The sequence below is a fragment of the Colossoma macropomum genome, unplaced genomic scaffold (assembly GCF_904425465.1).
Source record: "Colossoma macropomum unplaced genomic scaffold, Colossoma_macropomum, whole genome shotgun sequence".
Classification (NCBI taxonomy): Eukaryota; Metazoa; Chordata; class Actinopteri; order Characiformes; family Serrasalmidae; genus Colossoma; species Colossoma macropomum.
In genome coordinates this window covers 20,319,522-20,346,941 of record NW_023494799.1, presented here as the reverse complement: position 1 = coordinate 20,346,941, position 27,420 = coordinate 20,319,522, and the positions used below count along the sequence as shown (strand labels likewise).

The 27,420-nt window shown below is 39.5% G+C and overlaps 2 protein-coding genes across 2 annotated transcripts in view; both read right to left on the bottom strand.

The window, feature by feature from the left end:
- Positions 1–16,758, bottom strand: part of prmt3 (protein arginine methyltransferase 3) — a 104,247-nt gene extending 87,489 nt beyond the window's left edge. Inside the window, exons 1-8 of the mRNA XM_036586376.1 lie at positions 16,700–16,758; positions 15,542–15,671; positions 13,563–13,645; positions 13,405–13,454; positions 12,836–12,938; positions 10,865–11,018; positions 8,237–8,378; positions 3,263–3,328 (exon numbers count right to left, since the gene is read on the bottom strand). Of these exons, the coding sequence (XP_036442269.1) occupies positions 3,263–3,328; positions 8,237–8,378; positions 10,865–11,018; positions 12,836–12,938; positions 13,405–13,454; positions 13,563–13,645; positions 15,542–15,671; positions 16,700–16,721 (750 nt within the window). The 5' untranslated portion in view covers positions 16,722–16,758. The remainder of the gene's footprint in view (positions 1–3,262; positions 3,329–8,236; positions 8,379–10,864; positions 11,019–12,835; positions 12,939–13,404; positions 13,455–13,562; positions 13,646–15,541; positions 15,672–16,699) is intronic.
- An 885-nt stretch (positions 16,759–17,643) lies between these two features.
- Positions 17,644–27,118, bottom strand: htatip2 (HIV-1 Tat interactive protein 2). Its single transcript, XM_036587327.1, has 6 exons — positions 26,922–27,118; positions 21,642–21,825; positions 21,429–21,536; positions 20,029–20,166; positions 19,068–19,129; positions 17,644–18,142 (listed from the first exon to the last, which is right to left on the bottom strand). The coding sequence occupies exons 1-6, from the start codon at positions 27,035–27,037 to the stop codon at positions 17,926–17,928; spliced, it is 825 nt and encodes a 274-aa protein (XP_036443220.1). The 5' UTR covers positions 27,038–27,118; the 3' UTR covers positions 17,644–17,925.
- Positions 27,119–27,420: the final 302 nt, after the last annotated feature.

The following is a 27,420-nucleotide window of genomic DNA, read 5'->3' as shown; positions in this document are numbered from 1 at the left end:
CCAGCAGCTCTCTCTCAGTCTTCTTCACTGCCTCACTGTTTCTCTCTCTGCCTCTTACTGGGGCTCTCATTCTGCCTCTTTCTCTCTCTCTCTCTCTCTGTCTAACTGCAGCTATTTAAAACTGATCTAACTGGTGTCACTGTATAATGAATGGGTTCTGTATGAGCTCCTGTGTATTACACTGACAGCCTTTTGCTTTTGTGTGTGTTGTGAGCGTGAGCATGTGTGTAAGGGAGAAACACTCTGGGCAGCGTTTTCCCGTTATCAGTTCTTTGCAGTCGGCCGACAAGGAACCTCTAAAAAAAAATAATAATAAAACGCTGCAGCTCATAATAAACTGCTGCCGTATTAAATCAGAAGTGGTCACCGTGACCCCCTGTCCTTCCTCTCCGCCTACAGCGCTAACGCTAACACACAGATACAGGATAAAAGCCAAATCTGAACCCTAAGCCAGAAAAAGGGCTGCATGATACGGAAAAAAGGCCACATTGAGATTATATTACTATGCATTTTCATGATCATGTTGTGATGATTGTGATATACCTTGCAAAAATTAACATTCATTATTTTAAACACAGAAGCTGCAGACTATACACACTGTTAACTAAGAAACTTGTCTGTATTAATTTCACTGCAGTTTTGCATGTATTAAAAAAAGGAAAATCACTGAAGTCTGGGTATGGGCACACTTCTGCTTGCAAGACATATATATGACTGCTGTCGGAAGAAAACCTTGTGTCTTCAAAATAGTGACTTTACAGGAGAGGAAAAAACCCTACTTTACTTTGAATGTAAGTCAAGGGATTCAGACTTTTTTCAAGTAATTTTGGGCCATTTTTTTGTCCATTTATTGTAAAATTTATATACAACGTAAAGGGTGACAGTCAATGTGTGAAATCCCCCCTGGTATTTGGGGGGCCGACATTGGCTGGCTGCTAACTCACTCACCATAGCGGCGCTGATGCTTCAATGGCACCAAAATGTTTGTTTTATCAGTTGTTCTTATGTAAAATCTCTGTTCTAGTGTGCTTCTGTGCTCTTCCTCACATTAACTGAGATCTTCCTCATCCCCTCTTCTTTCTTCAGTGTGAGAAATGAGGAACGGTCTCTCTTCACTCCACAACTCTTGGGAAACCAGGCGAGTTTTCACATTTACAGATCTGCTGCAGCACATTGTAAAGTTTTTCAGAGGAATCCGGGCAGAGTTACAGTTTCTAGACTATGAAGGACCAACTGGGTGAACCAGTCTGCTACAGCGCCACCCTGAGGCAGAGCAGTGCTGCAGCTCTAGTTAGTTAAGAACACCAGAGACAGAAGCTGATTGTGGGTGAAGCAGATAAACAATGAGCTTCACTGAATCTGTATTTGAGCGTCTATTTTACCTAAACAGACAACATAACATCATAGTAAGTTTATTTTTAGGGACCTCAGAATTTTGGTTTTGAGTCTTTCAGGGGGTCCAAGAAGTTAATTAAGCACGTTTAAGGCTTCAATACTGTAGTGAAGATGCATGCCTGATCTCGATAGGGAGCCCTGGGCCTGCTACCGAGAGAGCCCATTACCCTTTGGCTTTTTCTGTGAATGGGGAACTTTTAAGACATGCTGATCTGAGGATCTCAGAGCTTTTGGTGGCACACAGAGCCGGAAGTGGGTAGAGTAGGTTAAATCTATAATTAAGTAAAAGCCAGGGTGGCAGGGATTTCAGTCCTCATTAGGTGGCCACTGCTTGTCCTGCCTGGCATCTTTGAGCTGCATAAACGCAGCCATAAAAAGACGGCTGTAAAGATGATTCTACTTAAAGCAAACGGCTTTCCTCCACAAGGTTTTTGGTAGGGGCCAAAAAATTCTGCAGACATTTTGTAAATTCAAACATTTGAATGGAAATGCAGCTAATGAATGCATTTAATGTTTTCCATTACTTAGGTTTGTTTGCCTTAATTTAAAATAGCGTTGCACCGATACCAATACAATACAAGAATCGGTATTGGCGCTGATACTGGCACTTTAAGTATAGGTATCAGTGATGGGAATGCCGATACCCATGACTGACACCACGAAGCAATTTCTGACGAGTGCATGCGCGCCAGCAGACAGAACTTAACTACATGTCAGCGGTGTGGCACAACAAGCAGCAGTTAAAATGCTCACAGCTGAATGTCTAACAGCAGCACATGGTGTTAAGACCATGCTAATGGAGCAGCTTGTCTGAAAGGCTGAGCTGCTTCTTTCAGTAATCACTCATCTGCTGCTGTGTGGTCACTTACAGTCTGAGTTAATGTTAGTCTCGGCGTAATGATGACCTTTATCCTCGATTTAGCCATTTGCATAACAGCCTGCAAGCCGTCAGTTAGCTGCACCACTCAGCAGCGGGGTCTCGCGGCCCATCGCTTCAACCAAGCCAGAAAAAACACTGAAAGTCGCTGATACTGACAGCCTGAACAACGGTGATATTTACTGAACTCAGAGATGCAGTGCAACTGAACAAGACACACATATGAGACAAACAACTTGAGAAATCTGGACGTAAAACAACATTCAGCTCCGTTTTTGAGCCAGAGAAGCTGCTGTGTGCTGATGTGTTAACACCACAGGTTTATCTGTATACTGTTCAGTTCTGATTTTAACTGTTTTGCACAATAAAGTATTTTATGTTTACTTAAGTTGTTAAAATGGATCTTATAACAATAAATACTAAATATATACAGTAAATAAAAATTTTTCTTAAACATCTAATAAATATAATCCAACAAGTAAATGGCATTTGGCCAAGCTGAGTGTGTTTTTGACGCAGAACATAGATTTTACCAAAATATGTTAAAAATGTAATTGTATAAATATCAGGACTTACAGGTGAGTTAGGTTAGATAAAGTTAGTATCAGCTGACACTAAAGGATCAGGTATTGGTATTGAAAGGGAAAAAGCGGTATCTGTGCATCTCTAATCCAAACACACCCAATTCACATCCTGCTTGTTGCAGCATAATACGACTGTGGAATATAATGGGTATGGAAAATGACTGCAGTCAGAGTAAATACTTGCAATCATCTCAAATAACTGTAAATTGTAATTGTAAAGTATTGCAAAGATCAGTATCATGATACTACTAACAAACGATACATTGTGCAGCCCTACACAGCACACACTAACACACACTGATTGGTCAGAATCTCTGCAGTCTGATCATTTCTGTGTTGTGAAGGGCCACGCTGCGAAAACTATTAACAAACCACATTTCAGAACAAAACAGGACCCGATACTCACCTTGTCCTTAAAGACATCTGGGTTTCCACAGATGAAATCCCGGTAGCTTTCTGTCCTCACCTTGTCCTGCAGAAAAGAAGACAAGAGAGCACAGCTGTAAGTGATGACAGAGCATCACCATTATATTCTCCATTAAAAAGACGGAGCACAGCCTTCCCGCCAAAACAGTGATTGCTGAACAAATTCCAATCGTTCAGGACGAAAATTTAATTCTATCAAACAGTCTTCGCCGCAGTTCCACAAGATGACTTTCCCTCTTTCGCAAGGCAAGGACCAAGTAAGAAATCAAATTAACAAGCATTAAGCTGCGAAGAGGGGGCCAATCTCATTTCAGCACACTCAAGATTGCATTGGACTGCATTTGAAAGGGAATGTAACTGCTAATGATTTCTCTCCAAGTCGAGGGGGACGGGAATTGACGGCATTTGTTGGGTTCAGAATGAAAAATTAAATGAAATTGACCCTGACACGTCCTGCTTCGCCAGCAGAATCCCAGAAAATGGCTAATTAACCCGCCAATCAAACCACAACCCCAAACAAGCCCCAACACACGTCCACAGGACCTGAACAAACATGAAAAATAAAAATACATGTTTTTGTATTACAGGTAAGGGCCACTTTAGAGTAAAAGTAAAAGCTCCCCAGTTAAAACAACACTGACATTAATATCAGAAACCTGCTCAACACGTTTAACACACAGAGACGTCAATGTAGAAAAATAAGCAATGAAACACAGAAACCAATAATGCACTACAATAAGTAGTGAATTAAGGTAAAATATATCTGTATCTTCAGGTACAGGTTAAAGGCTAATTATGAAGGGAAAAAGTGTGGAAGGCCTTTAAAGCAGCTCAGAGCTTAATTTAAAACATTTACTTAGAGTTTCAGCTGCTGTAAAGTCAGAAACATTTATAACAAAAGCTATTCCAACGTTAAACGACTATAATAATAATAACTATAATAAATAACTATAATAACTAGTGCTCTTGTCGAATATGACTTTTAATATAATTTAAGACCAAATTTCCAGTGACAACATAGCAAATATAGAAACACTCTTCAAAACTAACCCACACTCATATTGCTGTGTCTGTGTGTAGAACCACAAGATCGTTCTTCAAGGGTTCTTAAGTACAGGAAATGGTTCTATTTAGAACCATGAGTTCTGCATGGATCCATTTCATGCATGCACTCTTTAAAAAGATGGTTCTTCGAGGGTTCTTCAGTAAAGAAACTGGTTCTACATGCAACCATGAACATTCCTTTGCATGATTAAATGGTCTCTGCACCGTGAGAGTTCTTCAGATTGATGGAGAATGTGCTGTAGATGGTTCTACATAGCACCTTTTTGTAAAGGATTCTATATAGCACCAAAAAGGGTTCTGCTATTGTTACAATGTCAAGGCTGTACACACTTAAAAAAAAGATGGTTCTTAAAGGGTTCTTTAATACAGAAAATGGTTCTACATAGAACCATGAACACTCAAAGAACCCCTTGCATGATTAAAGGGTTCTTTGCATCATGAAAGCATTCTTCAGATTGATGGAGAATGTGCTGTAGATGGTTCTATATAGCATCTTTGTAAGGGGTTCTATCCAGCACCAAAAAGCATTCTTTTATTGTTATGATGCCAAGCCTGTAGCATATCTTAATACTTCCACTATTTTGCACTGTTTATGTGTATTAGAGTTTATGACAGTTTTATTTCTGATAAACATTTTTCATGCTTCGGTGAATAAAACATTACAGATGATCATCTTTAGTTATCAGCAGTTGTGCTTATTCAGCGGGACACAGGAGTCTTACTGTGATCACATTCTCCATCAATCTGAAGAACCATTTCACCATTTAAGCATGCACATGGTTCTTTGAGTTTACATCATTCTACATGGAACCCTTTCCTTTACTAAAGAACGCTTGAAGAACCATCTTTAAAATGAACAGCAGGTAATGTTAACGTTAAAAGTCTTCTAATGAATAAAGGCACCAATTAATGAATTAAAGCCAAGCGACACCTGTCTGGATCCCAAAAACTCCTGTAGATTTTTAATACAAATAATTGTAACACTTAAAAGAATTTAATTTATAAAATGTAAAAGCAAACCAGTTGAGACTTTCAGACACCCTGATATTAAGGCAGGCTTTTAGGCTCACAATTCTGTGTTATTTGTGTTAATCATGTTGAAAGTAGCTACATTTTACGGAGAGAAAATTCAAAAAGCAGTCACTTCAGTGAAAAAATGAGAAATTAGTGTTCCATAGTGAGATGCAGAACACATGGCAGAAATGAAAAACAAACTCTCTATTATGGTGTTTTTACGTCGCTTGACCTGTTTACTAAAAACATCGTGTGAGGATTTAAAAATGAAATGCTGAATTTGTGTCAGAATTAAATACAATCCACTATAAAATGTAATAAAGCAGCTATACTGCTTTACACCGTACAGCACTTTGAACAACATTAAATCAGTAGTAACGTATCTTTTTCTTTTCGTTTTTGGCACGTTTTCCACATATTACTGTTTACATGTGATCTCATGCTTTGCATTTTACTGTTTTGGCTGCATTTCAATGAGGCAAAACATCTGAGGTACAAAAAAGGTGAAAACAGTATAATAGAGGGTTTCACGTTTCACTTTGGCACACATTATGCACATCATATGTGGAACAGTAATGTTAGATGTGCGTTTTCATTACAGTTCTAACTGTTATGACTGCATTTCAGTGAGGAAACTAAAGCACTGCACAGTGTAAAGCAGTATTTATTACATTTTAAAGTGGATTGTATTCAATTCTGACACAAATTCAGCATTTAATTTTAAAATCCACATGCACTGTTTTTCAGTAAAGAGGTCAAGCAATGTGAAAGCACCATAATATAGGGTTTGCTTTTTGACTCATGTTCTGCATCTCACTGTGGAACAGTAATTTCACATTTTTTCACTGTAGTGAGTGATTTACTGCCAGATAGTTATTCAAGGATTCTTCAGTGAAGAAAATGTTTGTACATAGAACCATGAACACTCAAAGAACCCTTTGCATGATTAAATGGATCTCTGCAAAATGAAAGAGTTTTTCAGATTGATGGAGAACGTGCAGTAGATGGGTCTATATAGAACCTTCCTGTAAAGGGCTGTATATAGCACCAAAAAGGGTTCTTCTACTGTTACAGGCTTGACATAGTCACGATAGCAGAACCCTTTCTGTTAATAGAACACATTCTCCATCAATGTGAAGAACAATTTCACCATGCAGAGAACCATTTAATCATGAAATGGCTCTAAATTGAACCACTGAAGAACCTTCTTTTTTTAAGTGTGTAGGACTGCAGTTTCATTTGATTTCATTAGCTGTAATACTTCAGTTCCTTATTAATTCATATCTCAATACTTTCATGATTTGTGCAAGAAGTAAAAATGCTCTTCACTTCAGCACACATTAATGTAATGAGATTTATTTGAATTTATTTTGGACCTTTTTTATTGACCAATTAATTATGAAATGTTTACATAGTGTCAAAGAGAAAAAAAGGGAGGATTTCTGACAAACACTGATGATTCGCATTTAAGGAGACGGCAAACAAATTTCCATTATGGATAATTCCGAAGTTAATGTGATCTAACACCGAGAGGGCTTGAACACACCTTTTCTGGTGTCTTTTCATTCTTTTCTGATGCTGAGCACTAGAGCCCGAGACACTGCTGTGACCTGCGATTATTGTTTTTATGGCGGTCAGTAAAAGCCGCTCTGCACCACCCGCACACACGCACCCCCACACACCTCACACACTGCGGCGGAGTGACGGAGTTTCAGCTCTGACGCAAAACTCTACGTTAACGTAAAGAGAAATGAGCTCCAATCAGCAGGCGGCTTTTATTCAGCATTTACCGCAGTGTGTGTACACACACACACACACACACAGCATTAGACCCCCATAACTTAACTAGAGGGGCGAGGATCAACCCTGAAAAGAAGAATCTTTGCATTTTTGATAAAAATAATGATAATAAACACAATAATATTAAGCACAAAAATCAACACCTGCTTTTCTGCACTGTTATAACACTGTAATGACTATACGAACAGTAAACTGGGGCACTATGCATTAAACTGGGGCAGAACAGATTTCTATGAGAGATCTCCACTACTACTCAAACGTTTGAAGTCATTTTCTAGCAATATAAAACTGATTTTGTTGCAGATAAACATTTAAAATTGTTCTGATATGATTTGTATAAATTTGTTTAAGCTGTGGATAATATAATAATGGAAAGAATAATGTACTATAATTAATTATTATTATTATTACTGTTGTATGACATTTAAAATAGATATATCTTAAGCTTCGATCTACATTTGATCTTTAAGCAATCTTATTTTCTGGTGTGGGCAACTCACCAGAACAAATTCCTTATAATAAATAAGATATTTATAATACATGAATAATAATGTATAATAAATGAAATATAATTCTATATTTTATTTTAGGCATATTGTTATTGTCTGTATACATATCTATTTGATTTCACCATTTTTTTATTTATATTTTAACATGACCACTTAACAGCACTCTTAAAAAAGGTTCTTGAGGGGTTTTTTTTAGTAAAGACAATGGCTCTATATAGAACCATTAACACTCAAAGAACCATTTCATGCTTAAATAGTTCTTAGCCTGATAAAACGGTTCTTCAGATTGTATATTGTATACAATCTTGAGATTGTAATAACAGCAGAACTCTTTTTTGGTGCTATATAGAGCCATATAAAACGCATTCACCATCAATCTGAAGAACTATTTCACTATGCAAACTATTTGTGTTCTTTGAGTGTTCGTTGTTCTATACATAACTACTGTTTTTACTAAAGAACCCTTGAAGAACCATCTTTAAGAGTGCAAATGCACATCCAGACACTGTATATGTGAAATCGTGTTTGGCTGATAAAGCGTTTGTGACTCTGGTTCTCTGTCCCACCTTCAGCATTTCCTCATGAATGCTGTAATGTCCGTATGAGCTGAAATACGCTTCGTCCTCGTCTTCCCGAAGCTCTGCAATGGCCCCCGAGCACAGGGGCCCTGTTCTCCCTGTGTTCAGCACCAGGCCTTGGGCTAGCACCCTACACACACACACACACACACACAGACACATACAAACAACAGAGGTCAGTGAAGAGCCACAAGGGCTTTGTTTTCTTCCATCAAACTCACGTGTGTACGTGAGCGTGTGCACGTGCGCCCATATGCCCCAACCTTAAACACTGCAGTGGAATTTTACCCTGAGCTCCAACTTCCGAAACACCCCCCGGCCCCCACTCAAACCTCCCCCTCTTTTTCCCGCAACACTTTCTGCCTTACTGCATCTCAACACAAAAGTGAGCTCCATGCTGCCCCCCAGGGGTGCACTCACAATCTCACAGCAAGAAGGAAGAAAAAGAATGCGGGACACTAAAGCACTGTATCAAATCAGTAATCACAAATTACAAATCACGGCTGGGCAATATGACAATATCATTACTGTGATACATTATGTCACAATACAGTATACTTTTCTTAACATATGGTGTATATCGTCAGTACTTGTAGACACCGACCAACTGCATGTTTCATTTCATTATAAAGAGAGCAAAATTAGTCAGTTTAACTGGATTTAATGCCAAACACTAAATAAAAATCACTGTGCTCAAAGTTTTTGATAGAATTTTTTTTAATGTAGCTCTAATGGCTCTTTTTCCTCTGTTCAAGCTGATCAGATGTCTGAAAAAATAAATATTAATATTTATTTTCATATATTACTTACTTAACTTCCTGAGGTATCGCAATGTTTTTGCCATATCGCCCACTTCTATTACAAATGCTAACCACAAAAAACAATTATTGTTGATTGTGTAAATCAGTTACACATCCTTTGCAGACAACATATTCTACACATTTTAATACACTATTACTGTTTATTTGCTGAAAGAAGTATATAATGAGCACATACTGTTTAACAGGCACTATTTCACAGGGACGTCCAGCAGGTCAAATTCTACAGCTTATATTCAAAATACACACTTTAATCTAGAGCTGAACAATTTGGGAAAAATATCCAATTGTGATTTTTCTGATCAATAATGTGACTGTGATTTAAATTGCAATCATTTTCTGCAAATCTCCAGGCCTGATATTCTTGGCTAAGAAACCAAAACATCCACTTTTCTGGCTTGAGACTTGAACACAGAAAACACCAGACTGCCAGATAGTTGTGGTCGTGATGTCACAGCAATGCAGGCTATGATTGAAATTGCAGCTCTTGAGATCTTTTAAATTGCGATTTCGGTATAGAAGTGATTAATCCTTCAGCTCTGCTGTGAGATAATACCATAATCTAATAAACCAAGTAAACATTATTTGAGCAAGAAGTGCTAAACCTGTGTTTAGCCAATGACTGAACACTCCAGCCCAGCCAGTCATGGCTGGAGTTTTGTGTCTTCAGTGCTCTTACAAACCTGAGTGCCATCATAAGCGAATTACCAAGCTCTTCTCGTTACCTCCTCACCTGCTGGCACATGTTTAACATGTAATCCAAGGTAAAGCAACAGCAAAGCAGTCAGAACATGGAATAGAACACTTTCAAAAAAAGCATCCAATAATGTCAAGCTTTTTTTTAGCCAGCTCAGCAGGCTGGGCATAGTGGAGCGCTGGTGGACAAATGAGACTTTCTGTGTGCGGAGAGGCTCCTCTTTATTTTCAGCCTCCAAAGTCAGAGCTAAGGCCAACAGCATCCTCCTTGCTATAGTTGGACCAAATGTTGAGAAATAAATCTAAAATTCATCATTAATAATAATGACTGTAATTTAGACAGTCAACTAATATAGTGAGCTGTCAACCAGTGTTGTTATGCTTGCCACTTGAGACCATTTAAGACAGCTCAGGTGTGAACACATCCTTAAAGAGGAATTCCAACAATGTTTAAAAATAATTCTCCCATACTTCAGTGTGCGAGATGTAATCAGAGTAATTCAGAGTGGTTTGGTATGAAATGGTTCAGATTTCTTTACAGTGGTGGTGATAGGAACCAGGGGTCGCCATGACTACAATACAAATATAGACATTTTATTTACTTTTCAAAACCACCAGTGAACCTACATATGTCTTCTGAGTTTTATACGGAAAGTTGAGGATGGGAAAATGGTGGAAAATCTGAAATAATATGTTTTCTTTGGGGACTATTTTGCCTCACAGCACCCTGCATGTATCCCTCCACCATGAATAGAGTTCAAGTTCTCAAAACTATCATAAAACAGCGTCTCAGTCATGAGGCAGTGAATTCATAACCATTTCATGTAATAACTTTCAGTGAGGGAGCTTTTAGAGATGGACATCTGGTTCCTATCATCACCACTGTGAACAATTCTGACTCAGTAAGTTTCTCTACAACAGAGCATTTCACACCAAACCAATCTGAATGACTGTTTACCTCATAGCTATTTAATTATACAGATTTTTTTTTTTAATTGGCAGAATTCCCCTTTGAGCAGAAGGACAGAAGCTCTCCATAAGTAGGAAATGATAACGGCATGTACCGAAACTGGGTTACGTTCCTGGTAAAAGTAAAACTCACTTGAGTTTCTGTAGGTCCTCCATGGCGCGGGTCAGAGCCTCTTCCGATCGTGCAGCCTGTTCTTCCGCCTGCCGAGCTCTCTGGAGCAAAGCTTCAGCCTGACCGCTCACCGCAGCATCCACTACCAACTCAGCCCCAACCAGCTCCTCCAAATCTGCAGGACAGTACAACACACCTCAGACCACAGCTGATGAAACACAAGAGCTGCATTCCATCTCACAGGTTCCCTAATGTCGGAATCAGTCTACATGATATTTTTGTCTTTCACAATGGTCACTATGTCAGATTAGACAATCATAGTGCCACAAATTCTCTGCATGTTTTAGTCGGTAGACTTGCAGCACTACAAGTTTGAGACATTTCACTTGCGCAGTTGTGACGAAGACTCTGACATTCACTCAAGAGCACAAAGGTGAGAACAGTTCTGCTCATGAATCTGACATGGACTTTTTCTTAGGTCCTTTCTCAAGACCACATTTAAGAACAAACTTAGGAACAGATTGGAGAATGAGGCCCAATGTGATGCTGGCAGTTTTGCGCTCTGAAAAGAAAAAGAAAAAAAAGAAAAAGCGATTTTGGAGCCATTCCTGGGTGTCAGAAGACGACAGTGTGGGCTGATTGTCCTTCAAAGAGAACTTGAGGTAACAAATGTGTTAACATATAAAGAACATCATATAAATGTAGCTGCTATGTTCACTGTATGTAAACAGACGCTATAACGCTTGTTCTCTCCAATGTTTTTCTTTTCGGACTCTGTCATGGTTCTCCCTTGAGGGGTTCTGCTGCCACAGCTCAACGAACCTTTCCTCTGTGTCACTGTTTTACCATAAATCTGCAACAGCAGTGTCGCCCTTTCTCTCCATCGTGTTTACATCTTTGTAGCAGACAGAACCTGTTGGTTAACGTCAAGGAATGTGTCATAGGAGATGTCAAATTAGGTAGGAAAATACAAAAAATTCTGACATGCTGAACTTTTCGTCAGGGTGTCAGTGAGCGTCCCAGATGCCGCATCACTGTTTTTCCAAGTCATACTACAAGACCCGTTCATCATTCCCGACGCTCATATTCCGGCCTCACCTTCGTACAGTCTGATCCTGGCATTATATTCCCTACACACCTGAGCTTGAGATGTCGGTTAAGGGACCGCAGTTCATAAATACCTTCAGTCGTAATGTTCTGCAGCTTCATAATCAGACACACATCTTCGAGAGGTGTGCAGTGACGGATGGGTAAACTTTCCTGCAGTTTAATGTGAAGTTCACTACAATTGTTCACTACTCTCTGTGCAGCTTGAAGTTCCCTTCCAATGGAACTTTTCACTCCCTGTGGTTTAGAATCACCCTTAAAATGTCTGAATACCCTGTGCAGTTTACTTCCCAGGGAACTAAGAGGCCGACTGGAATGCACCTAAAATGTTGCATATGAAGACTTATACCTCAGTGATTTGGGGAAAAGATCTAATTGTGAATTTTCTGACTAATATTGCGACTGCAATTTAAATTCCGATTACTTTCTACATTTTCTGCCAGACACATGAAGGGATACGAGGGTACGCACCCGGAAGTTGCATATGGAGGTTAACCGTCGCAATGACTGTCCGGCGCCTACCTCATCGCTCCGACGCAGGGGCATCCCAGCTTGTTCAAAGCTCCATATACTGAGGAGCACATTGCATGTGGTTTCGTTCAGACTGATTCGTCCTAGCGAGAGTTATTACAGAATATTCAGGGCCTCTTTCGAGTGAATCTCCCTGTATAAATCAAGGTTCAGGCTTAAAAGGTTTCTTTTGGCCAAGAAGACCAGAACATCCACTTTTTCTGGTTTCATGCTTGACCCCTGAGTCCAGTGTCTCAGACTGCCAGTAAGTTGTGGTTGTGATGTCACAACACACGGAGGTTTGGTTGCCACTGACTGGTCCAACTCACTGACAGGCAGTACAGTGAAAGTGTGTTTTTAGCCCGTTTTCTGTACCTATCTGCAGCAGAGGATCATCAGGCAAAGCCGGCTTCATGAACTCATCACTGTCCCACGGCAAAGCACCATCTAACACAGCCAGAGTCTCTCCACTGCACTTCTACAGAACAAAACACATCCACAAAAGCATGCTGTCATTCTTGGATCCTGTAATAAAAATATCTATGGATGATCTATGGAAGCATAAATGGACAAAAAAAAAACAAAAAAAAAACAATACTACTACATTTAAATGAAGCTAAAACAAACAAGATATTTTTTTTATTGTGACAAAATTTCTATGACTTTCTACAACTGGTACCAGTGGTTTCGGAATATTGGGTCTCATTCTCCAACTGATCTTAAGAAGAATTACAACAAAGCAAAAAAAAACACTTTTCAGGAAGATTCTGAGATTCACCAATGTTTTCTTATTTGGGATTTGTTCTTAGATAAAACAGAATCTACACACACTCAAGAACACATTTAAGAACAAACTTAGGAAGATACTGGAGAATGAGGGCCATGGTTCTGCTGTTGTATGTGTTTCTTTTTTTGTAAATAAAAGAGCCACAGAAAAAACTTACCACAGTTCTAATGTAGTTTATCATCTTTATGTATCCATAGTCATCAAGTCCTGGTGAAGAATTATTGCAAATAAAAAAAATAATTGTAAATAATTTCAATACTGCCCACCACACAAGCAAATTAATAATGCAATTAAATGTTTTAATTGTTCACTTACGGTGGGCTTTTACCAGCTGTAGGATGTTCACACCATGATCTGACTGGCAGTGTTGGAAAGTTTCAGGGACAGAGTTTAGTGACCTGTTGGACAGAACAGACATTGATTACTGAGTCTGATTTGATAGGAATTCTGGACTATATTGATCAAATTTAGCATTATAGTACTTATAGTACTTTACTTATTACAGTATGATCATATCATCATATTGTTGTATCACATTATGTTTAAGTTAGCATGAATAAAGCTAAAGTTAATTCAACTCTGCATTAGTAAAGTTAACGTTAGCATTAATAAAGTTAATGAGCCCACACTTGGTACTCTAAATGTTTAACAAACCTGTCATAGTTTGTTTTGACTGGACTGTTTACTCTCTTTGGAAACCTTACACACTACTGTAAACATTAAACAGACACAGAGAACAGTTCCAGTTTCTTTTCATGTATTTTGAACCATTCTTTCAAAACAATCTGAACTACCCAGCAAACAGTGAACTGTTGTGTTTTCATTATCTTAGAATGAGCGCTTCATATCTACATAGGGAGCGGCTCCTCTTCCAACAGAGGCCGCCATGTTTTACATGGGTTTGTATGTGTGTGTGCGTGTGCGCGCATGTGCGTGTTCATTCCATTGTAAATACGCCGGCGCAATATGGCTGCCGCTTTACATCGGTTTTCCGTTTGTTTTGTTTCGTATTGTTTGTGTGAATGTTTTAAAGTTTCCCTGCTGGCTGAGGAGTTTGACATCATTCCACCGAGATAGCAACCGAGAGTGATTTTCCACCCGTGGCTCAGAGATATTTTAGACTGGCTGTTTGGGTGATGCTCCCCCTTCGTGGCTGAGGACTATTCCGGCCTTTGAGGCTTCCTGGGCTGGTTGCCTGTGTGACACACCATAGTCACCATAGTGAATTTGGTGGCACTGTAGCTCCAGTTGTAAGACGCAGAAAGAAGACAAATCAGTGGTCGCTGCCGGTGCTGGCTAAACATTTTGTATTGTGAGAAGTTTGAGAACCCAAATTTTGACAAATGGAGGATCAGACTTATTATTTAGCACAAGAAAAAGTGAGGGAGGGTGAATCCTCACCATCAAAGAAGAGAAAACATGAAGAAGCAAAACGAGATCGGGACAGACGACGGCAGAAAATCTGACAGCCACCGCAGTTTCTACTACATGCTTGGAAAGGGAGGGATGAGGGAGAGAGATTCAGCTGGGTGTAATCTGCAACCTCACCACTAGATGACACTAATTCTTACACACCATAACTTTAATAGAAACAAGAACCTTAGTGCTGGGCAACATATCATCTACTCCGGCATAAAGATAATGATGCTACTTGTTGATTTTTAGCATTAACAACACTGATAAATAACAAACACTAGGTTGCTGAGTGCTTTAAATTATTGTGAAAAATAAGTAAATAGCATGTTTCCTTTCTGGAAATTGTGTGTGATTAATTTTTATAATACTGTGTAATGTTGCCTTCTGTGCAATTCTGAGAGAAAACAGAACAGTCCAGTCAATCAAGTTACGTCAAGTTTGTAAGACATTCTTTGAGCACAGAGTAGCAGCACTCAAGAAGCATAAGCTCATTAATTTTATTAATGCTATCACACTGGCTTTACTAATAGATCTGTTAATGTTATTAAAGTAAACGTAAATCATCTGGCACCATAATACTGTGATATGTTTGGAAAAAAATTAGGAAGGGAGGGGTAGTGGATCAGAACTGACCTAATTTGAAATAAACAAAGCATTATGGTGCACTGAAAACTGAAAAATAATGCAAATACTTTATTTGATTAAAATTTGTGCATTGGTTTCACATGAATAAAATATGTTACTTGTTACATAAGTTTTCTTTCAGTTTACTCAATTTTGGAAACGACTGAGTTGATGTAATATATTTTATTCTTGTGGAACCAATGTTCACATTTCAAGTAAAATCAGTGCACTTTATCAATGTGGTTTGCTGTTACCTTTGACAGAAAAGGCAGAACACTGACACGCCATCAGCCTCCTCCTCCATCCACTGCCATTGTTCCTCATCATTATCATCATCATCCTCCTCACCCTCACTGAGGGACAGATCAGGGATCTCATCATAATCTGCAGAACCACAGTCAGAAACATCAAAACTTTACCCTCCGTCACATGGAACACAGACGGAAAACTTTCTGACACGGAGTTTAAACACAAATAAGAACAACAAATACAAGCATGAATGTCCATATGGAAATCTGACATGTGGCTATGTATGCATGTTTATCATAAAGAGCAGCATATATTTTAAAATATATGGATGTATATGTTGTGCACATAATACATGGATCATGCATAGATGTCTGGTTTATTGCTGAATATATCCCAGTGCAGTTACAATAGTTACTATGTTAACTATTTTCTTTAAAATCTGTCAGGGAACTAAAAATTCATTAATCTCATGTTGGCTATTCTAATAATTTTCACTTCATTTGGAAGTATGTGGAGATACATAAAAACCTTTTGTTATATAATATAAACCTAGAACATATGAGTAATATCAGCATAATCTATATACGAATAATATTTTCTATCATATAGGTTAGTGTATAAACATATGTGTGTAACATGTTGATATATGGCTGAAATGTGTCCCATATTTGAAAACGGTCAATTTCAAATACGATGGTATACATGTCACATACACGTTTTTATGCGACAAATATGAGTTGGATATAAAAGGAAAATCCATACGTGATAACACGTGATATAATTCACATCCATCTACTGGCATATATCAGATTTTCGTTTGGCAGCAACAGCAAAACCACACAACAAGCAAAGCATCCAAAAGACAATAGCAACAAAAAAAAGTTAAACATTAAAAAGCCAGCAGAATTCAGCAGCCACAAAACAACCATAAAACCTTAGTTTAAACCCTTAAGTTAACACGTATAGTGTTTTTTTTAGAAAGATTTAATAATCTGCGAGAGTTAAAAACTATTACATCAGCTGGGAGCTTCACTTAAATAAGCTTAAATAAACAAACACCGGAAGAAAATCAAATAAATACTTCATAAACGTTAAAACTGTGCAGCTCCTGACTGAAATACAGGTTTTAATAAACAGATAATTCAGCATCTTTGCTCTCTCACGTGTGTCTGTGGGCTCCGCCATGCTGACTGCTCAGATGCTTCCGGGTCGCGCAAAAGCTGCAGCTGCGCGATGCAGCCACAAGCGGCGCCAAATCTACAGCACAAAGTCAAAGGCACATTAACTAAATAGATTAGGCTGAAATATATGCTTGGGTGACCAGCTAAACCAGCACCAGCCCAGCACTAGATCAGCATAAACCAGCTCAGCTTAGACCAGTATGACATGGTTTTTCAGAAGGGTATAAAGACCTAAATGCGCACCCTGTATGATGTGCCCCTTCGCTGCCCACTCCAGGCTTCCTCCATTTGCTGGGATAGCCAGTGCTATGAGATGCACCACTACACAGTGGGAATGCCAGGGGCCCACTGCCTTGTTGTACCTCCCCAGTTTGTTGTCAATGACTTTAAGTTTTCCATGCTCGACATGCTCTAAAATGGCTCGCTGCAGGTTTTCTGCTATCTGCTGTGCCACTAACACCAGCCAAAGGAATAGACTGCATATGGCTGTTGCCAAACCTTAGGGAAGAAGGTGGAGATCTACTAGTATCCAGTGCTGCTGGTCTGCTTTGGGGCTTTAGGTACACTCTTAAAAAGGATGGTTCTTCAAGGGTTCTTTAATTAAGAGAATGGGTCTATTTAGAAGCACGAGTTCTATAATAACACGTCGAAGCTGTCAGAACAAAATCTTGAATCTTCAAAGTGCCAACTTTACAAGAGAAGGTAAAAACATACTTCATTTTTAATGTAAGTCAATGGAATCAGACTTTTTTCCAAGTCATTTTGGGCTGTTTCTTCCCGTCCATTCATCATGAAATTTACACACTATAGAACCACAGGCATTTTCAAATTATGTCAGAAACTGAAAAACAAAAATGGACATCTTGTTCCGACAGCAGCTCCTTCCTTTTTCACACAGCTTTTTTGTGGAGACAAATGGAGCCCAATTCATATCAGTGCACAAGTTTATTGTGTCCCTGATTTATTAAAAACAATAAACAGCAGAAGAGTTCAAAGTTCACAATAATAAGCATAAATAAAGGCTTTAAAAGCCTCTCCACAGACAAGCAGAAATATCCCTTATTTATGAATTTAAGGCAGTGCACAATTTTAAGTTTGTAAACAGAATATGATGCGATGATAAACACACCTCACAAAGCGGCCCTTTCTGTAGCACCAAGATAAGATATAATTACACACAATGAAAGCACTTAAAGCAATCATAAAGGTCACTGTTTTTCTCCGATGTTGCCCAGGTTGTAAATTGCTTTGTTTTCGAGGATCTCCATTTTTGCAACTCCGTCAGTGAGCGTGTTGGTCACCATGGCTTGGGCCACAGTGGTGATGGGAATGGACATTGTGGAAAAAACGGAGGAAAATGCACCCAAAAACTTCCGGGCCATCCACTCAGCCGGCCGGCTCTCCTGTCTGTCCACCAGGAGAACCCTGGGGGACAAGTGAACAACAATTATCTCCAAAACCAACGACAGCATAGACATCCCAATCACAAATAATACATGAAATGGAGCTCAGAATTAAAGAATATAATGTACCATAGACTTAAAATAACAGTACACACTTAAAAAAGATGGTTCTTCAAGGGTTCTTTCGTAAATGAAATGGTTCTATTCTTTGCATGGTAAAATGGTTCTTCAGATTGATGGAGGTATATGGTTTTTATACAATTGATGGGGTATATGGTTTTTATACAACACCAAAATTTGTTCTGCTATTGTTACAAGCCTGACATAATAACAGTAGCAGAACCCCTTTTGGTATCCGAACCATACACAACACGTTCTCCATCAATCTGAAGAACCATTTATTCATAAAAAGAACTATTTATGCGGGAAATGGTCCTATATAGAACTCATGATTCTAACCAGAACCAATGCCTTTACTAAAGAACGCTTTTTTAGGAGATCTTTTTTATTATGACCAAAAAACTAATTGACAGAGCCTCAAAATACCATAATGAAAAATAAAAGCAAAACCTATTTGTCTTTTGGGTCTAGTGCTATTCATGGGAGGAAAACAATAAAATAAATACACAACAAGATATCTAAAAATGACCTTTAGCCAATCAAATGTTTTAATATAAAAAAGTAAGAAATTAATAAATATGTAATTGTTTTTTTGCTTATAGTACCTTGAAACTGAAAATCAGTCGTGGATTATCTTAAAATACATGGGGGAAAAACAATAAGCTAAATCAAATACATAATAATTTATGTATTTTTTACTGGCCTCACAATTGCTTTAATATTAAAAATAAAACAGGTTATGGTACTCAGTGTAAATTTGTACTCCAGTCAAACACAGAATTGTAAAACTTGTAAGAAAGTGAAAAGGTGAAAGTGTAATAACGCACGCAGGCCTGTAGATGGAGTAGCGCTCAAAGCCCAGCTCTGCTATGTCTGCTTCAACCTGACCCTGCAAAACACCAACAGAGAAACATCATTCCAGGCTCCCAGCTTTAGTCTTCCAGCATGCGGCCACTAGAAGTGAGCTGCTCAGGCACGAGAAGATCATCTGACCTCCTTTCATTTCGGCTGTCCAATAATAAAGACACACCTGAGCCATTATAGATCATCTCAAAATGATGTGATAAAGATGCAGCTCCAAACTCTGCGCTGTACTTTTTCAGGTAGAAGTACATCAATGATGTAAAGCATGGAGCAATTTCAGTGTATAATAATAATAACAATAACAATAATAATAACAACAACAACAAGACGTGGTATACAGTATTTCTTGATGTTAATGTAAACAAAATGTAATGTTTGAAGTTGTTTACTGCAGCAAAAACAATTTACCAACAGAAACACCAATCACAGCACATAAACTCATTAAGTGGGTAAAAACAATTTAATAACCTTTGTTTTTTCATGAATCTATTGTTTTTGTACTTTTCATCATGTACTTCTTATTTAAGTATTTATTTATTTAGTAAAGTGTGAACTTAATTTGATGTATACTTTATTTAATTTGTATTAATAATCATATCAATAATAATTATAACAATTACATTTTATTAATTACATTTGTTACATTATTTACAATTATTATTATTATTATTATCATCATCATCATCATCATTGTGAAGTGATTACATAATAAAAATAATTCAAGATGTTGAACCTTTATTCATTATAATTATTAGATAGATAGATAGATAGATAGATAGATAGATTCGTAGTTACAGGTGATTATACACTAATAAAAGCATGGTTTTGTAAACTATCTTCCATTTCTGCTAATAGATCCGTCTGAATCTTACACACTGCACCTTTAATCAGTGTCCCTGTGAGTAACAGCTCCACGTGTCTTACCTTGGTTTTCAGGTAGAGGAAGCTGCTGGTTTTGTCGGCTCCTTTAGAGGATTCCAAGTGGAAGTGTGCGCAGTCCCCGGCTTTGGCAAGCTCCGCAGACTTCAGAACATAATCATGATCTACTCGAATGAACCCCTCCTGCAACATTTCACAACATTCGTTCACATTAGCCACATTTTCATCAACTCTGGGCTCAAAATTTCAAGCAATAAAATGAAAAAATGTAAATAAAATTTCATTCTTTTCATTCTGTTTTTGGACAATACAGCAAAAATATAATAATGTAATACTTCAAGAAATCTTCATGGTACACAATGTCAGAATATTTATTTTTTCAGACATCTGATCAGTTGGAACAGAGAAAAAAAGGAACCTTTACAGCTACATTTATAAAAAAAGATGGTTCTTCAAGGGTTCTTTAGTAAAGAAAATGAATCTACAATGTTAGAAATAAAGGTTCTGCAAGGGTACATTTTATGTTTATCAAGGTACAAACTGTGTAAATGTTCCCTCAAAGGTACAATAGTGGTTTTAAGGTCCAATTGTGAACCTTAAAAAAGTTTTTTCCAGGTGAAAAGTACATATTTGCACCTTTTCATAACCTAATGTTTTAAAACAGAACAATAAAATAAAAAGTCTGGAGATGAGAAAACTTAGAAAATATAAAATTAATTGGATTACGGTACAATTATGTTCCCTGACTAAAGGTACTGAGATGTACCCTTGAGAGTACCACCCCAGTGACAAGAGTGACAGTTTAGTACCTTTATGTTTGAAAGTGTATCTGGAACCATGAACACTCAAAGAAACCTTTGCATGCTTATAGGGGTTCTTTGCATTGTGAAAGCGTTCTTCAGATTGACGGAGAATGTGTTGTAGACAGGTATATATAAAACCTTTTTTGAAAAGGGTTCTGCTAGTGTGGCGATGTCAAGCTTGTAACAATAGAAGAACCCTTTTTGATTCTATATAAAACCATTATCTTTATTAAAAGGACCCTTGAAGAACCATTTTTAAGAGTTTTAAAACATTTTAAAAAATACTGTCAAAAACTGTGAACACAGTGAATTTTATTCAGTATTTGTCACTAAATCCAGGGGGACAAAACGGGATAAATTTTGCTCTCTTTATAATTAATCATGCAGTTGGTCAGTGTCTACAAGTACTGACGATATACGCCACATCAGAAAAGTATACTGTATTTTATTGTGACATAATTTATCATGATAATGACATAGGCTGTCATGTTGCCCAGCCCTATGCTACATCAAACTCTCTTACTCCAAAAAAGCAAGAAAATTCCATCTTTAAAAACTATGTTATTGTTACTATTATGTTATTGTCTAGAAGTGTAAAGGGCATCACTCTGTTCAGGTGAGTCTTCTGCGTTGGACACTCACAGTTCCTGCTTTGGCTTTGGTTGTTCCAAGACAGCAGTACCCAACATCATGGCCCTGAAATGCTGCAGCGTAATCTTCCAGCTTCTCAAAATCCACCACCTCCTGAACCTTAATGAGCAGAAAACACAAGTAAATCACAGGTCAAAGCAGCACAAACCTGTGTGCACACTCTCACGTATATGAAAACAGACATAATGTAACCAACATAATTACCACATTCTCGTAGGCTTTATCCTCAAAGGTCAGCTTCCGCCGCCCAATGAGAGTGACCTTAGAGAAAAGATTGCGCTCCACGATTTCCTTCAGCAGCACTCTTCCTGTCTCTCCAGACGCACCCAGAATGAAACAGCTTTTATTCTTCTGTCTGAAGTTGTCCTCCATTGCTTGCAAATCCATCCTTCAGAACACAAAACAGAGGCATTTGTTTCTGCAGCTAGAAATAATTATGCAAATTTTGCCTATAAGACTGGGCAACACTATACCTCGTTATTGTGATGACATAATACAACACAATATGCTTTGCTGATCATATCGTGTGTATCACCAGTACTTGTAGAAACTGAACAACTGCATGTTTCATTATAAATAGAGCAAAATTAGTCCTGTTTAACTAGATTTAGTGACAAATACTGAATAAAAATAATTGTGTTGACAGTTTTTGATAGTATTTTTTAAATGTAGCTCTACTGGCTCTTTTTTCTTTGTTCCAACTGATCAGACCTCTGAAAAAATAAATATCTTGACATACTGTGAATTGTGAAAATTTCCCGAAATAATGCAATATTATTGTGTAGATGTGTAGATGCATTTGTAGTGGGTGGACAGCCTACAAGCATTATTTACTCTGTCAGAAACTTCTCCCTTGTTGCTCCTGCTTGCTGGTGTACAGTTAGACCAGGGTTATCCAAACTTTTTCCCAAAAAGGGCCAGATCATACCGTATCAAAACACCTGAGTGCCAAAATATTATTCACAACTATTTCAAAATAAAAAATTTTCAAAATAGCAGAGTTTCCCCATCACTGTAGAAAAGATGCACAAGACTTCTGTTACTGTTGGATTTCTCAGAGCAGTTAGGAAATAAAATAAGCTTGTTTAATAATAATTAAACGGTTTAAGAGTAACACTAAACCATGTCTAATGTATTAATTATATTCTTATTCAAGTGTTTACTTGTTCAATAATATAATTTATGAGACTAAACAAAAATCTATACATTTTTCGGTTTGTTAGATCATGTTCTTTACATATTATATAAATGCAGCAACCTCATTCAGAAATCTCTTTATTAAAGGAAAAGAAGAGGTTAAATGGCATAAATAGTCGTTATTGTTCCACCTCAAAGCGTCATTATTTACTGACCTGCTGAATTTGCTCTGATAAGAAGTCGGCTGTGAGACTCTTTAGTTTCTCTTTAGCGTTAACTGCTTTAGTTTCTCTCTTGAATATTTACTGTAATGTTCATGCTGTGTTTCATGTCTGTTGATATTAAATTCATTACAGTCTTTTGAAATATGAAATTTACTGACCTCTAAATGAAGCTGCAGGTCAGCCAGAGAAGAAAGGCTCTTAAACTTTAGCTAACTTTGTTACTGCAGTGCAGCATTACACTGTAAATTAACAGCACTGCTGCCCCAATCAGGTAAAAGGAAGAACTGCAGCATACTGGCTGGAGGGCCACGAATAACACACTCTCAAACAGAAGACACGGGCTGATTAAAATCTGTGCACAGACCGCATTTGGCCCTGGGGCCAGACCTTGTATACCTCTGATTTAGAAACTGCAGCCCATGTGTTGATGCACAGTTTGTACCTGAAACTGTGCGGAGCAGTGAGCTCACAGGACTGGGATTGAAAACAACTGCTCAAGCGCTTCATCAAAAGTCCCAGTCTGACCACAGAGCTGCTCCTGCTTAGATGTTTTGGACAGTTACACAGTGAGTGTGTTTACATGCACTTTATAATCTGATTAAGAAATCTGATAAAGAGGCCGGATTTGAGCTCAGTAATGGTATTTTTCAATGCATGTAAACCCTCACTCTGATTTCTTTCGTTTCTCTCATGTGTTAAAACAGGCAACACAACACTTTTGAAGCAACACAGAAACCGACTACATGCTCAATCAAATGAAAGATTTAAATATTCTTCATCTTCTAGATGATATACGTTCATATTTTCCACTAAAGTGACACAATGTTTAAAAAAAAAAAGATGCAGCATGATGTTTAAGTTTTACATTAAGTTTACGTCACATCTTATTCTGTGAGTTTATTGGCTGTCTGTAAAGCAGAAATCCGATTACTGCCTGACTCATGTAGACCTGGAGTTTCCCCATTATCTGATTACTCAAGTGCATGAAAACACACTGAACCAGTTACTGACACAATCTGATATAGTTATCAGAATATTAACTGCATGTAAATGAATTCAGTGCTATGCAGAGAACAGATCACCACTCAAATAATATCTAACAAAGTGGCCAGTTAGTGGAAGCAAAAGATGTTTTTAATAAAGTGGCCAGTTAGTGGAAGCAAAAGATGTTTCTAATAAAGTGGACAGTCCGTGGAAGCAGAAGGTGGGTGTTGCTAATAAAGTGGCCAATTAGTGGAAGCAAAAGATCATCATCATCATCATCATCGTTAACCGCTTAGTCCAGATAGGGTCGCGGTAGCAGTTGGGAGAGCAGAGAATCCCAGGTGACCCTGTCCCCCGCAACTTCCTCCAGCTCATTCCCGGGGACCCCAAGCCGCTCCCAGGCCAACTTGGAGATATAATCCCTCCAGCGGGTCCTAGGACGACCCCGGGGTCTTATTCCGGTAGGCCGTGCCTGGTACACCCCCACCGGGAGGCGTCCCGGGGGCATCCGGATCAGATGCCCGAACCACCTCAGCTGGCTCCTCTCAATGCGGAGGAGTAGCGGCTCTACTCCGAGCTCCTCCCGGATGGCCGAGCTCCTCACCCTATCAAATAGAGTGTAGCCCGCCACCCTGCGAAGAAAGCTCATTTCTGCCGCTTGTATTCGCGATCTCATTCTTTCGGTCATTACCCACAGCTCATGACCATAGGTGAGGGTCGGGATGTAGACCGATCGGTAAACAGAGAGCTTCGCCTTACGGCTCAGCTCCCTCTTCACCACTACAGTCCGGTACAGCGACCGCATTACTGCTGCCGCTTGTCCCAGCCTGCGGTCGATCTCACGATCCTTCTTCCCATCACTCGTGAACAAGACCCCGAGATACTTAAACTCCTCCACCTGGGGCAAGTCCTTTCCCCCTACCTGGAGTGGGCATACCATCCTTTTCCGGGCTAAGACCATGGACTCAGACTTGGAGGTGCTGATCCGCATACCAACCGCTTCACACTCAGCTGCAAACCGCTCCAGTGTGCGCTGGAGGCATCCATGTGATCCAGCCAAAAGAACAACATCATCTGCAAATAGCAGAGACGCCACCCTCCGGCCTCCACACATAATGCCCTCCTGACCCCGGCTACGCCTTGACACCCTGTCCATGAATATCACAAACAGGAGTGGAGACAGGGCACAACCCTGGCGGAGTCCAACGCTAACACTGAAAGAGTCCGACTTAATGCCGAGTATACGAACACAGCTCTCACTCCGGGCGTACAGAGATTGAATGGCCCGGAGTAGTAACCCCGGCACCCCATACTCCCGGAGGACCTCCCACAAGATATCTCGGGGAACACGGTCGTAAGCCTTCTCCAAATCCACAAAACACATGTAGACTGGGTTGGCAAACTCCCATGCCCCCTCAACAATCTGTGAGAGGGTGAAAATCTGGTCCATTGTTCCACGGCCAGGACGGAATCCGCATTGTTCCTCCTCAATCTGAGGTTCAACTATCGGCCGAAGTCTCCTTTCCAGCACCTTGGCATAGACTTTCCCAGGGAGGCTGAGCAGTGTGATACCCCGATAGTTGGCACACACCCTCCGGTCCCCTTTCTTGAAAATAGGGACCACCACCCCGGTCTGCCAGTCCAAGGGTACTGTTCCCGAGGTCCATGCACTATTGCAGAGGCGTGTCAGCCACGACAGCCCCACAATATCCAGAGCCTTAAGCATCTCCGGACGAATCTCATCCACCCCCGGTGCCTTGCCACTGAAGAGCTTGCCAACTACCTCAGTGACCTCCACCAGGGAAATGGAGCTTGACACGCCAGAGGCCTCTGGCCCTGACTCCCGTGAAGGAGGCATGTCACCCGGATTAAGGAGTTCCTCAAAGTGCTCTTTCCACCGACCGACAATATCCTCATTTGAAGTCAGAGTTTCTCCACCCCTGCTGAATACAGCCTGGGCGCAGTCACCCCGACCACTCCTGAGTCGCCGGACAGTTGTCCAGAACCTCCTCGAGGCCGACCGAAAGTCTTTTTCCATGGCCTCACCAAACTCCTCCCACGCCCTGGATTTTGCTTCTGCCACCGTTGCAGCTGCCACCTTTTTTGCATGTCGGTACCTATCTGCTGAATCGGGAGTCCTTCGGGCCATCCAGTCCCTAAAGGCCTCTTTCTTCAGCTTGACGGCCTCCCTCACCACCGGTGTCCACCAGGGGGTTCTTGGGTTACCGCCATGACAGGCACCGACAAGCTTTTGGCCACAGCTGTGCCTGGCAGCTTCCACAATGGAGGTTTTGAACAGGGTCCATTCAGACTCTATGTCCCCCACCTCCTCCGGGACATGAGAAAAGCTCTCCCGGAGGTGGGAGTTAAAATCATTCCGAACAGGGGCCTCCGACAGTCGTTCCCAGCACACCCTCACTATTCGCTTGGGCCTACCAGGTCTAACCCTCAGTCTGCAAAAGATGTTTCTAATAAAGTGGCCAGTTAGTGGCAGCAAAAGATGTTTCTAATAAAGTGGCCAGTCAGTGGAAGAAGAAGGTGGGTGTTGCTAATAAAGTGGCCAGTGAACGAAACTGCTCAGTATTTACTAAAGCGGTACACTTTTTACTAGGGCTTAGCGATTTGGAGAAAATATGTAATTTTCTGACCAATACTGCGATTGCAATTGCGATTTAGATGCAATTATTTTTTATAAATTAATTCCCAGGCCTGTTTTGTGTCCACGGAGACCAGAATATTCACTTTTTCTGGCATGAAGCTTGAACACTGAGTGTGTCAGACAGACTACCTGTTAGTTGTGGTTGTGGTTGTGGTTGTGATGTCACATATGCAGAAGATGGTTGTTTGATTGCTTCTAAATGATCTAACCTAGCTGATCTACAGGCAGTTCACAAGCTCTGTGTTCCAAGGTTACATTTTCTCATTTGAACCCTGTTAAGGCAACATTGTTGATAATGTATTCTGTAACAAAAATTGCAGCTCTATCGATTTGGAAATTGCACTCTCTCCAACTGCGATTTCGACACAGAAACGATTCATCTTACATCGCTAATGTTTAATAAATCAGCATGTAAGTCAGGTATTAGAGCTTAACCGCCCTTCAGTCACAGATAGACACAGATATACACACAGCCTGTACCTCGGATACTCCTCTGTCTCTGGACTGCCCGTGTAGTGAAAAATCGCTGCGAGCACTGCGACGATCACAGCTAAAGCACTGAGGGTTCTGCTCCAGCTGCTCTGCAGAAATATCATTACAGTTCTGTGCTGTAAATCAGAGATGATATTCTCACTCCACGCTTAAGCTCCTGCTCCATTTCCTGCTTCTGCTGCTGCCTTTGCGCATGCGCACTGAGTCTGCGTTGATAACTGACACAAAGACGAAAAAACAGAGAAATAAACACGAAATAAATACAAACTGCTGAGATCAGTCTGTTTATCTCCGCTCTCACTGTCTCTGTGAATTTATACAAGTGATATTTAACGTTTTTAAGGTTTTTATCTCTTTTTAGTGAAAGCAAAACATAAAAGCAGTAAAACGACTTGAATAAATCTGCTGGAGGGACATACGCACATTGCTACACACAGACATTGAACTACATTGTTAAAAACATGGTCCTAAAATGGTTCTTTAGTAA